General features: G+C 37.1%; 1 protein-coding gene across 1 annotated transcript in view; it reads left to right on the plus strand.

The window, feature by feature from the left end:
- Positions 1–13,682, plus strand: part of SIPA1L1 (signal induced proliferation associated 1 like 1) — an 831,778-nt gene that overhangs the window by 678,168 nt on the left and 139,928 nt on the right. Inside the window, exons 16-18 of the mRNA XM_053697769.1 lie at positions 6,859–7,304; positions 12,393–12,629; positions 13,050–13,206. Coding sequence (XP_053553744.1) covers positions 6,859–7,304; positions 12,393–12,629; positions 13,050–13,206 — 840 coding nt within the window. The remainder of the gene's footprint in view (positions 1–6,858; positions 7,305–12,392; positions 12,630–13,049; positions 13,207–13,682) is intronic.

Genomic DNA, 13,682 nt, shown 5'->3' on the forward strand with positions numbered 1-13,682 from the left:
TACTCGATCTTGGCTCAGCACTTGCCTTGCTGGATGACAGCCGTGCTGGAAGCCCCTGGGCATTCCCCTGAAGGAAAGAGAGGTGTTGTGTCGGCTGTGTTGTTGGAGTCCTATATACAAGAGACTGAAGAGCTTAAGTTGGTAGCCCCAAGATGGTCCTGTGATATAGATCCTAAAGTATTCAGCAATACTGGGGTGGGATAGGTTGTTATGCCTCACAGAGGATCACCAACATACTACCGAAGTGATGGACTGTGACTTTACGATACCCATGCTTTGCAGATGAGCGTCCGGACTTTGGCAATCTGATAAATATAAGACTCCTAGTTTCATCTATGGATAGCTTGTATATGATGTTTGGATTTATTACATAGCCATGAACAGTATATAATTAGTCTCCTTATTAACTGGAGGTGCCCACATTACCTTGCTCGTTATTTAAATTATGTTATTAGTTTATTAATGTACAGTAGATTTGCACAGCTTCTAATCAGCATGCATGTGTGACCGTTACAGTAAGTGATGTACAACTCTCCCTGAGATTGGTGGGTCATAGCACTCGGCCTATTGCAATCTTTATAGATATTCTCCTTAATATTTATGTCTTTAGAACAGCCATTTCATCTCATGTGCTGTTATGTATCTCTATCTCATGCGCATTTATGCTGTTATGTATTGTAGACAATAGTCTCATGTTTTATCTGCAAAGCTAGGCGAAAGATTGTACTCGGTTTATATTTAAGGTCTAGACCCTTCAGTATGTCCCAGCTCTTCATATGTCATAAACGAGACTATATGCCTTGGCAAAGTACACTAGCTTTAATGACGGAAATAAACCTGAGCTTCTTGCTTAGTGTACATATACAAGTTTACTGCATATATATATATATATATATATATATATATATATATATACACGCTGGTGTGGACTACTAATCCAACCCATACCTGCCTTATAATTCAGCTCCTACACTAGAGTTATAAATATATGCTGGTTTTATAATCCAGTTTTATAATCCTTGCAGTACAATGTTTGTATCTTCCTTTTATATATCAGTTTGACTTAATAGTGTATACAATATGATGCTGAATGTGAGACAATAGGAAAATATTGTGGTCATGACCTTCTATTATGCAATGCATGTGTTTACCAGGTCAAGAAATGTTGTAGATCTTTGTTTCCAATTAGATTTAGATCTTATAACTTCTTTGTCATATAATGTGGTTTGGGTCTTGGAATCCACTATGTTTTGTTAACATGGATCTCATTAAATCACATATCTCCCATAGTACTACTCACCAAACCCCAAAATATTAGGATAGCATAATACAGTCCAGGTAATATTCTACATAGGTGGTATAGTGTACATAATCCTTATCAGTTTACTTTGCCCTCCCCCCCAGGGAAAAGTAAGCGTGGGAAAATGCATCCCTCGAAAACCCTATCATTATCTTTTTCTCATATCCCCCAAACCCCCCTTTAGCTAAATGTATCTTTTCAGAGGTCCGTGAGAGGCCTTCTTCTATTATTTGAGGACAACAATTAGCCAGTTGTTTTAGTATCTGCCACGGGGCGATTTCAATCTATATTAAAAATAAAAAATGAGGCACTGTAAGATAGGCTCTGTTTTTCCATACAGATTGTGACGTTTTAAATAATTTCTGTAGTTTATTTTATTGGGTAGTCTCGTAACGACCGTTACAGAGTACTGTGTCTTGTTTTCTATTTATCATTCCATGACACGTGTTCATTGCGATACATGATTATGTAACAAAAGTATTAGACAAGGGAGGAGCAGTTGATGTAGCATATCTAGATTTCAGCAAAGCATTTGACACCGTCCCACACAATAAACTTATTCACAAACTATATCTCCTTGGTCTAGATTCAAAAATTGTGAACTGGGTGGAATGCTGGCTTAAGGACAGAAAACAAAGTGTCTTAGTAAATGGAGTTCATTCAGCAGAGGGGGCTGTTACTAGTGGTGTTCCTCAGGGGTCAGTTCTGGGGCCTGTTTTGTTTAACATATTTATCTGCGATATCAGCAAAGGGCTACAGGGGAAAGTATGTCTCTTTGCAGATGATACAAAAATTTGCAACAGAGTGGATGTTCCAGGGGGGGTAGACAAAATGAGAAGTGATATACAACAATTGGAGGATTGGACAAATGACTGGGGTCTAAAGTTTAACACAGCAAAGTGTAAAATAATGCATTTAGGGAAGAAAAATCCAAATGTTAATTACAGACTCAATGACACTTTACTGACTGTTACAGACGAGGAACAGGACTTGGGAATTATTATTTCAGATGATTTAAAACTTAGTAAACAATGTAGTAATGCAGCGAGTAAGGCTAGCAGAATGCTTGGATGTATTGGTAGAGGTATTTGCAGCAGAAATAGTAAGGTTCTTATGCCACTTTATAGATCATTAGTTAGGCCTCATCTTGAGTATTGTGTGCAGTTCTGGAGACCATATCTTCAGAAGGATATTAACAAACTTGAATCTGTGCAAAGGAGGGCTACCAAAATGGTACATGGTCTAAAAAATAAAACTTACCAGGATAGGCTCAATGACCTAAATATGTATAGCTTAGAGGAGAGAAGGGAAAGAGGTGATATGATAGCAACTTTCAAGTACATTAAAGGGTTTAGTAAAACTGAGGCTGTGGGTATTTTACATAAAATGGAAATTTCAAGAACAAGGGGCCATGAGCTCAAGCTAAAGGGTAGTAGCTTCAGAAGTAATTTGAGGAAGCACTTCTTTACAGAAAGAGTGATTGATTTATGGAATAAACTTCCTCAAGAGGTAGTAGCAACAAACACTGTGGGGGACTTTAAAAATGCATGGGACAAGCATAGGGCTATCCTACGAACTAGATAAGTTTATACTGTTAGGTAAGGTCGGGCAGACTTGCTGGGCCTATGGCTCTTATCTGCCGTCAATATCTATGTTTCTATGTTTCTATGTTAAAGTGAATGTAAATTTTGATGCTAAAGTGCCCAGTTTTTAAAACTTTGGTCAAAAACATGGGCACTTTAATTCATCAAAATTTACATTTCACTCCTGTTGTGACAAAAAGCTTACCTTTTAAACTTCACAGCAGCTCCAGCTTCCTCCGGTCTCATAAGCCATTTCTGATGTCAGAAATGATTGATAGGTCATCCTCCAATCACAGCTTCCCCCCGGGGGATTCAGTGTCTGATTCACTGCTGCGATTGGAGGAAGCCGGATGCCTCATTTTAGACCCAGGAAGAGGCTTTGAAACGGGTGGAGGAAGCTGGAGCTGCTGTGAAGATTAAAAGGTAAGGTTTTTTTTCACAACAGGAGTGAAATGAAAATTTTGATGAATTAAAGTGCCCCTGTTTTTAATCGAAGTTTTAAAAACCGGGCACTTTAGCATCGAAATTTACATTCACTTTAAATCTACAAATTGTATTATATTAAATATCTGTATTTCTGGTTTTGCCTCAATAAAAATTATATTAAAAAAACAAAAAAATCATTAAATTAAGGCAATAATTGAAGGCAAATCTTTAAATAGTTTAACTTAGAGTTAATTTCCTTTTACTTTTAATGCTTCTTGAGCTTTAAACATTCAAAACTGTTCTAACAATTAAAAACCACTTTCGCTATATAATTTATTTTTAATTACATAGGATAATTGGCATTCGGCTAGATTACGAGTTTTGCGTTATGAGTGAAAAAGTCTCATAACGCTGCTTTTTCACTAGCGCTGGTATTACGTCTTGTAGGTACAGCTGTACCGCACACTTTTTTGGCCGTCATGCAACCTAACTACCACACTTTTTAAAAAGTCCTTTTTCAATGGGACATCCATAGCGCCGGTATTACGAGTTTGCCTGTCCAGCCAAAAAGTGAGCGGTACAGCCTATAACTACAAGATCCGTACCATAAACTGAAAGTCGGTAGTTATGGGTTTTACATTACAAAGCTCTAGCATAAAACTCATAACTAAAGTGTTACAAAGTACACTAACACCCATAAACTACCTATTAATCCCTAAACCGAGGCCCTCCCGCATCGAAAACACTAAAATAAAATTATTAACCCCTAATCTGCCTCTCTGGACATCGCCGCCACTTTAATAAACATATTTAACCCCTAAACCCGCCGCACTCCCGCATCGTTAACACTAGTTATTCTGCTGCCCCCAATGTCGTCGCCACCTACATACTTATTAAACCCTAATCTGCTGTCCCTAACATCACCGCAACCTACATTACTGTTATTAACCTCTAATCTTCTGCCCCCAAAATCACCGCCACCTAACTACACTTATTAACCCCTAATCTGCTGTCCCCCAACGTCACCGCCACCACTATACTAAATTTATTAACCCCTAAACCTAACCCTTAGTCTAACCCTAACCCTAAAACCCCTAACTTTAATATAATTAAAATAAATCTAAATAAAAATTACTATCATTAACTAAATAATTCCTATTTAAAACTAAATACTTACCTATAAAATAAACCCTAAGCTAGCTACAATATAACTAATAGTTTTAGGTTTCATTTTTATTTAACAGGTAAGTTTGTATTTATTTTAACTAGGTAGACTAGTTAGTAAATAGTTATTAACTATTTACTAACTACCTAGTTAAAATAAATACATATTTACCTAATTACACCTAAACTAATAGCCCTATCAAAATAAAAAAGCCCCCCCAAAATAAAAAAAAACCTAGCCTACACTAAACTGCCAATAACCCTTAAAAGGGCCTTTTGCGGGGCATTGCCCCAAAGAAAACAGCTCTTTTACCTGTAAAAAAAATACAAACAACCCCCCAACAGTAAAACCCACCACGCACACAACCAAACCCCCCAAATAAAATCCTATCTAAAAAACCTAAGCTCCCCATTGCCCTGAAAAGGGCATTTGGATGGGCATTAGCTCTTTTACATTGCCCAAAACCATAATCTAAAAATAAAACCCACCTAATAAACCCTTAATAAAACCTAACACTAACCCCCGAAGATCCACTTACAGTTTTTCAAGACCGGGCATCCATCCTCATCAAGCCAGGAGAAGTCTTTATCCAAGCGGGCAAATGTCCTCAACGAAGCCGGGAGAAGTCTTCATCCAAGCGGCAAGAAGTCGTCTTCCAGGCGGGCAGAAATCTTCATCCAGACGGAATCTTCTATCTTCATCCTTCCGATGTGGAGCTGCTCCATCTTCAAGACATCTGGCGCGGAGCATCCTCTTCTTTCGCTGGATCTTGAAGAATGAAGGTTCCTTTAAATGACGTCATCCAAGATGGCGTCCCTTGAATTCTGATTGGCTGATAGAATTCTATCAGCCAATCGTAATTAAAGGGTATAAAATCCAATTGGCTGATGCAATTAGTTTAAATATTTGATCATTTCTTCTTTTTTTGTGTGTAATTTAGTATTTTGTTTTGTTTTGTAATTTAGTTAATTGTATTTAATTAATGTAATTTATTTAATTTTAGTGTAATTTTAGGTCTTAGTGTAACTCAGGTTAGGTTTTATTTTACAGGTAAATTTGTATTAATTTTAACTAGATAGTAAATAGTTAATAGCTATTTACTAACTAGTCTACCTAGTTAAAATAAATTCAAACTTAGCTGTGAAATAAAAATTAAACCTAAGATAGCTACAATGTAACTATTAGTTCTATTGTAGCTAGCTTAGGGTTTATTTTACAGGTAAGTATTTAGTTTTAAATAGGAATTAGTTAGGTAATGATAGTAAGTTTTATTTAGATTTATTTTAATTAAATTAAAGTTGGGGTTGGGGTTAGACTTAGGGTTATGTTTAGGGGTTAATATATTTATTTAGTGTTAGTGATGTGGGAGGCCAGAGGTGTAGGGGTTAATAACTTTAGTATAGTGGAAGCGGCGGCGTTGGGGGCGGCAGATTAGGGGTTAATAAGTTTATGTAGGTGGCGGCGATGTTGGGGGCAGCAAATTAGGGGTTAATAAGTGTACTGTAGGTGTCGGCGATATCGGGGGTGGCAGATTAGGGGTTAATAAAGGTAATGTAGTTGGGGGTGGCAGATTAGGGGTTAATAAGTGTAGGTAGCTGGCCGCGATGTTGGGGGCGGCAGATTAGGGGTTAATAAGTGTAGGTAGGTGGCGGTGATGTTGGGGGCGGCAGATTAGGCGTTAATAAGTGTAGGTAGGTGGCGGGGAAGGCAGATTAGGGGTTTTTAGACTCTGGGTTTATGTTAGGGTGTTAGGTTTAAACATAAATTTTCTTTCCCCATAGGAATTAATGGGGCTGCGTTACGGAGCTTTACGCTCCTTTATTGCAGGTGTTAGGCTTTTTTTAGCCGGCTCTCCCCATTGATGTCTATAGGGAAATCTTGCACGAGCATGTAAAATCAGCTCAATGCAGCGCTGGTATTTGTGTGCGGTATGGAGCTCAATGCTGCCATATTGCCCGCAAACGCAGGTTTTTGGAAAACCTGTAATAGCAGCGCTATTAAAGGTGAGCGGTGAAAATAACTTGCACGTTATTACCGAGTCACTCATAACGCAAAACTCGTAATCTGGCCGATTGTTATATAAGTTATTTTAACGGGAACCTATCAAACTATTTCATGCCAGAGAATATGATCAAATAAGATTCTTCTTGCTTTCATCACAAAATATCTCAAAATATAGACCAATAGACTTCCGTAGAATTAGGTGTATCAGATTTTAAATTCACTTCTTTCCAAATGGAATATTTAAAGTAATTTGCTTTTTATTGTGGTACAATGCACAGTGTTTGAATATTTTAACTTGTTCAATGCATTGAAAGTGCTTCTGCTCACAGTATCTCTTATTGGTTCAAGAACCCATAAAATATTTATTTTTTTCCATACAGACCGATAGCCATTACTCCAGTCACTCTAGCACCAACACGCTGTCCAGCAATGCATCAAGTGCTCACAGTGAAGAGAAGTGGTATGACAGTGGAGAGCGCATGGATTCTGAGTTAAACAGCTACAGCTACATTCAAGGAACGTCAGCAGATAGCGGCATAGACACCACCTCCTATAGCACAAACCATGTCAGTGCAACTTCACATGGTGCTTGCTCAACATCTCCACGCTCTGGTCCTCCTAAGGAGAAGGTGGCACCTCTGTGGCACAGTGTCAGTGATGTGGGATTAATTTCTGATAGGACTTGTGACAGAGACTCTCATTCGTTAGAAGGGAAACAGGAGTCCCCTGTAAATATAGAAAGTCAAGCTAAATGCCAGCTTGTCTCTAAGCAATTAACAAGAGAGAACAGTGCATATAGTCTCAGTGATGGTGCTTCTCACACAAGGTAACTGTTTTTGTTTGTAATCTAATTATTTGTGTGCTTTTAAGTTTTCTGATCTGCTTGCTATGGTAGTGGGTCTATTGTAACTATTCTAAGTCTTTCTAACTCTATATTTTCATACTCTCGTATCCTGTTTGCCACAGAACTTGATGATACCCATCTTCAATACATGTTATGCCCTCATTTAGTATTTAGTATTACTAATTAAATTTATGATTCATTATATAGCACTCCTGGTAACTCGCCTTATGAGAACAATATCCCTTTTGCCCAGGGTGCACTTCAATACATCAATACAGTCCAACAAATTAGAAGGCACTCATCGGGTCTTATTGTTTCAATCCTTTATTTTTATGTGACGTTTCGGGGTTACCCGCGACCTCAGGATTGAAACATTAAGAACAGTTAAGTGCCTTCTAATCTTTTGGACTATATATCTCTCACTCACTCACACACATATTTATATATATATATATATATATATATATATATACACACATACACACATACATACGCAGGATTTCTTGGATTTCTTTATACAGGTTGTGAGATTCTATAATGTATTACTCCTGGGAATTACCTTTCCTGACCACTAGGAGGCAAAGATTCCCATACTCCAAGAGCCCTATAAAATCCCTCCCACCTCTATGGTAACTAGTCTTGTCTGGAGGTAACATAGTAGTTGAGGTTGAAAATAGACCGAAGTGCATAGAGTTCAACCTATACAAATCTAATATATTTACAAAAAAACTCCAGTTGAGCTTAAAGTAATCACATTAAAATATGACCAATTTAACACAAGCAATTATATCCCTGAATTCTGTTTCTAGCCAGAAATGTATACAAAACATTTTTAAATGTATCTAAAGGTATTGGCATTCACTTCCTACTTTTGGTAATGACACAATTTTATTGCTCTTAGAGTGAAAAAACGTTTCCGTTGCAGGAGATTAAATTTCCTTTCCTCCAACTTTAAATTGTGACCTCTTGTCACAAAAATTTTCTTGGAATAAACAGAGATTCTGCCATCTCTGTATGGGCCTTGAATATATTTATATAAAGTAATCATGTCACCTCTCAAGCGCCTTTTTTTCTAGAGAAAACAAATCGAGTTTGGCTAACCTCTCATAGCATAAATTCTCCATTCCCCTTATTAGCTTTGTGGCCCTTCTCTGAACTTTTTCTAGGTCTGCAATATCTTTTTTTAAGATCGGTCCCCAGAACTTCACTCCCTTCTCAAGGTGAGGTCTTACCAGGGATTTATAAAGTAACCAAATTATGCTTTCCTCCCTTGAATCAATGCTTCTTTTAATACATGCTAGTATCTTATTAGCCTTAGAAGCCGCTGCCTGCATTGTGCACCCATCTTTAGATCCCAAATCCCTTTCCACCTCTGTTTGGCTATGTCTAGTCCATTTAAATAATACATTGCCTGCTTATTTTTACTTCCAAAATGTAGAATCTTGCATTTTCCCGTATTAAATATCATTTTCCATTTACCTGCCCATACTTCAAATTTTTGCACGTCCCCTTGTAACGAAAGTCCATCCTGCTCTGACCTAATCACCTTACACAACTTTGTATCATCTGCAAAAATAGAGATGGTAGGTTAAGATGCTCCAGTTGCTTCTATGAGAATGGTCTCAGAATGAGTTGAGGCCCAATTTTACCCTCAGAATGCTATTGTTTGACAGAGAGATGTGTTGGGAGCATTGGGTAGAGGCACAGTTACACCATGTTGTAAGCACAAAAGCAATTTTAATGGCCCTTCAGAGTTTGCTTCTGTTAAAGTGAATGTAAATTTTTATGCTAAAGTGCCCGGTTTTTAAAAATTTGATTAAAAACAGGGGCACTTTAATTCATCAAAATTTAGGAAGGGGCTTTGCGACGGGCGGAGAAAGCTGGAGCAGTTGTCAAGATTAAAAAGTATTTTTTCTAGGGATGCACCGAAATTTCGGCAACCAAAATTTTCGGCCGAAAATGGTATTCCATTTCGGGAGAAAGAGTGCAAAGCGCCCGAAAATTGAGCTTCAACATGCCTCAGCAGAGTCAGCACAAATCATATGTGGACGTGGTGTAAATGCCCCCGCGATATTCGGCGTATGTGAGAGGAGGGGGAGGTCTGAGCCATACCCATTAACATTTCTGGAGTTTTTGGCATGTGTGAGAGGAGGGAGGTCTGAGCCAAAAAGCCAAAAACATAAAAAAAAAAGCCAAATACCCATTAACATCTCTGGAGCCCTCGCACATGTGATCCGGCATGTGTGAGAGGAGGGAGGTCTGAGCCAAAAAGAGGTGGCGTGGAGCAGGCTAGATAAAGGGGAGGACAAAAGACAAAAATCCGCTACTGAGCAAAAGTGAAAAATATACTTTATTCCAAAAAATAAAAATTTATTTTTTGGAATAAAGTGTGTTTTTCACTATTGCTAAGTAGCGGGTTTTTTCGCAACCATTCCCATTAATATCTCTGGAGCCCTTGCGCAGCACTACTATCATACCGGGAAGTTCATCGGCATCCTGGAACACTCAGTGCATAGTCGCATGTCGGCATGTGTCACTCACGTTTAGCAGAGGGTGCGTGCACTGGTAAGAAGTAGAAGTGGTAACTTAGGAAGTTAGGAACTAAAATGGCGTTATTTACCGCAGTTCAGTCTATGGATGTAATGCACAGGGGAGTCAAAGCTCAGAAGTAACAGTAGTCCAGTTTGTGTCTCATTATGACACACAAATGGGGCTACTGTTACTTCTGAGCTTTGATTCCCTGGCCTGTGCATTACATCCACGCTTATAGATTGAACTGTTAGGGGGGTCCTTTGATCTTTTATGACACACAAAATCACAAATCATCAAATGTGGGGTGGATACTACTGTTACTAATGATGAATGAGCTTTCCCCTGTGCATTACAGTCATCCATGCACTGATAGACTGAACTGTGAGGGACCTTTGCACCTCTTGCAGACATTCTGGGCATACCTATATTAATTTATTAATCTTTTTAATTGCAAAATGTAGAGTTCAGCTGCACATTCTCCTTAGCTCTCTACAAGATACACAGGCATTACTCAAAGCTGTCACTTGTGAGGTCTTCGGAAGGCAGCATTGGATCATTATATCATTCTGGGTAAAATTAATATTTTTAACCAGAATGATCCAATGCTGCCTTCAGAAGACCTCACAAGTGACAGCTTTGTGTAATGCTTGTGTATCTTGTAGAGAACTAAGGAGAATGTGCAGCTCTTCATTTTGCAATTAAAAAGTTTAATAAAACAATAGTTATAACTTAGTTATGCCAGAAATTTCTGAGTCTGTAAGTAAAATGTCAGTTGGACTAAATAATTAAACAAAATAAACAGATGTCTTTATTTATTTATTGGCTTGTAGTTTTTAATTTCTGATTCATTAAATTCATTAATCTCTAATATTATAAATAAAATTGTAGAAAAAAAAAAGTAAAAAAATATTTTAAAACCATATTTATTTTTATTTTTTTAAATGTCGTTTTCGGCAAAGGGCATCCTGAATTTTCGGTTTCGGTCAAGAATTTTAATTTCGGTGCATCCCTAATTTTTTTCACAACACGAGTGAAATGTAAATTTTGATGAATTAAAGTGCACCTGTTTTTAATCAAATTTTTAAAAACCTGGCACTTTAACATCAAAATTTACTTTCACTTTAAGAAGGGAGTCTCACCTGTGTTTTCATTCCTACAGTGTTACAGCAGTAGCATATGTCAATCATCAGTGGGTGACTCACAATTCCTTTGTTATGAGGGAAGTGTCTTGTAGTCTTTCTTGGTCAGAGAACAATTGTTGACTAATATGTGCAGTTCATATTACAACGGTGGGCAACTGAACTTTAGGGTCTCCTAGAGATAGACCTAATGGCTTCTCAGTTAATCAACAAACTTCCCAGGTACGTTGTGAGGTCCTGGGATCCTCAGTTTGAGGATGCTCTAGTAGCTCCTTGGTCTTTTCAACTAGCATATGTTTTTCATTCTCTAGTTCTCCTGCCAAGAGTAATTGGCAGAATTGGGCAGGAGGGAGCATATGTGATATTGATTGCTGCAACTTTGTCTCACAGGACTTGGTTTGCGGATCTGGTTCAAATGCTCTGTTGTCCTCCATGGCCACTTCCTCTGGGACAGGATTTTTTGTCTCGAGGTCCATTTTTTCATTAGGATCTCAAATCTCTAAGCTTGATGGCATTGGGATTGAACACTTAGTTCCTACGCAGAGGGTTTTTCAGGGTCTGTTGTTAAGATTTTGATTCAGGCCTGTAAACCTGTGACTTGGCTATATGTCAGACTAGTTACCATAGAGCTGACGGGTTTAATAGAACTGTTGGCGTTTGGGATTTTTTTTGCCGTCTCCTAGTGGTCAGGAAAGGTAATTCCCAGGAGTAATGATTTGTGGACTCTTACCACCATGAAATAAATATATATATATATATATATATATATATATATATATATATATATATATACATACAGTATATATATATATGTATATATATATATGTATATATATATATATATATATATATATATATATGTGTATATATGTATATATATATATACTGTATATATATATATATGTGTGTGTGTATATATATATATATATATATATATATGTATATGTATGTATTTTTATATATATATATATATATATATGTGTGTGTGTATGTATATATATATATGTGTGTGTGTGTGTATATGTGTGTGTATGTAGATAGATGGATAATATTAATCCAATAGCTTGGTACCTGTAGAAAAAATGCTAGTAGCTTTGGATCTCTGGTTTATGGGAGTTATCAAACCTACATAGATAGATATGTATATATAGGAAGAAAACAGAATGCCCTTTCTCTCTTATAATATCAAGAGACTTTTTAATTTAAAGGTAATGTTTCAGGTAACAGTCTCCCTACCCACATTTCTATATATGTGTAACCACTACTCAGATGCTTAATGCTAATCAAAGGCTCCTCTATTTTTAGACTTTTTTTCTTAGGATTCTATAGATGTTATTGTCAATATTTTTTTTTTCCACAATACATTAAGTTGAGCTTTCTTTGTATCCTTCTCTCTCAGCACCATGAGCTCTCGGCACTCAGCAAGTCCTGTTGTCTTTACTAGTGCACGAAGTTCACCCAAAGAAGAGTGTCATTCTACTTCTCCACAACTTGCCCCTTCTTTTTCCTCTTCCTCTTCTTCCTCCTCTGGTCCTAGGACCTTCTACCCACGTCAGGGTGCTACCAGCAAGTACCTGATTGGATGGAAAAAACCTGAAGGGACAATAAACTCTGTGGGCTTTATGGATTCAAGAAAGTAAGAGCTATTTTGCTTCTTTTGTCATAGATGGAAATGTGGCATCATTTTGAAAAGGTTTTTTCTGATATTCCATATTCATAATATAGCAATGTTGTGACCAAAACAGCCTCCTGCTGGTGACGTTGACACTTGCTTCTTTCATATGCATGCCTCTTATCTGACAGTGCAAAGTCAAGTAAATACAGCATGTAGCAAAACTGGCAAACAGGATATTTGCCAAAATACATATTATGGCGATTTTATCTTAAGATAAAATGAATCTTCAGCCAGGTTTCTTCCTTTTAACAGGTATTCATTCATTGGGATGTGGTGTATTTCTTTTTCTGCTCTTTACAAGATTCTATTAACTTTGAATTTTTTTTTATTTTTTATTTTAATAATTTTTGATGTCCTGACTTCAAATATTTTCTGTTAAAGGAGACACCAGATGGATTGTAATGAACCACCTACAAGATTACGTGCTTCTATCAGAGACCTACAGGCATCTCCAAAGAGGGTGTCTTCAGTACAAGATGAATTAAAGAAGCTCATTGACCTGGATAGCTCACCACCTGGGTCAGAAAAGACTTTAAAGGTATTCTGAAAATTATCAATGATGCATATGGTCTATTCATTATTTGTTACTCATTCTAAAATGAAAACATCCATTCTACGATGTTTCACTAAACTAGAAGTATATAGAACATGATTGCTTGTTTAAACTAATTTTCAAAGCTGTAGACAAAAAATGAACTGTCATTGAAGTTATCACTGAAAGATTAATACCTGGATATAAAACATTTTAAGCATTTCATAAATTATTATACTTTATTTATGAAGCGCCAACATATTCCGCAGCACTGTCCATGGGTACAATTCATTTAGATAAAACAATGATAAAAACTTGTAGGAGATAGGACAAAATTTACAAACACATACAGGAGAAATTGAGGGCCCTATTCCCGTGGGAACTTACAATCTAGAAGGGTAGGAGGTTGAGAAACAGGAGGTGAGGACTGCAAGATTGAGAAAGATGTTAATGCAGAGTTAAATGAGGGAAATGTTGTTAGG

The sequence above is a fragment of the Bombina bombina genome, chromosome 1 (assembly GCF_027579735.1).
Source record: "Bombina bombina isolate aBomBom1 chromosome 1, aBomBom1.pri, whole genome shotgun sequence".
Lineage (NCBI taxonomy): Eukaryota > Metazoa > Chordata > Amphibia > Anura > Bombinatoridae > Bombina > Bombina bombina.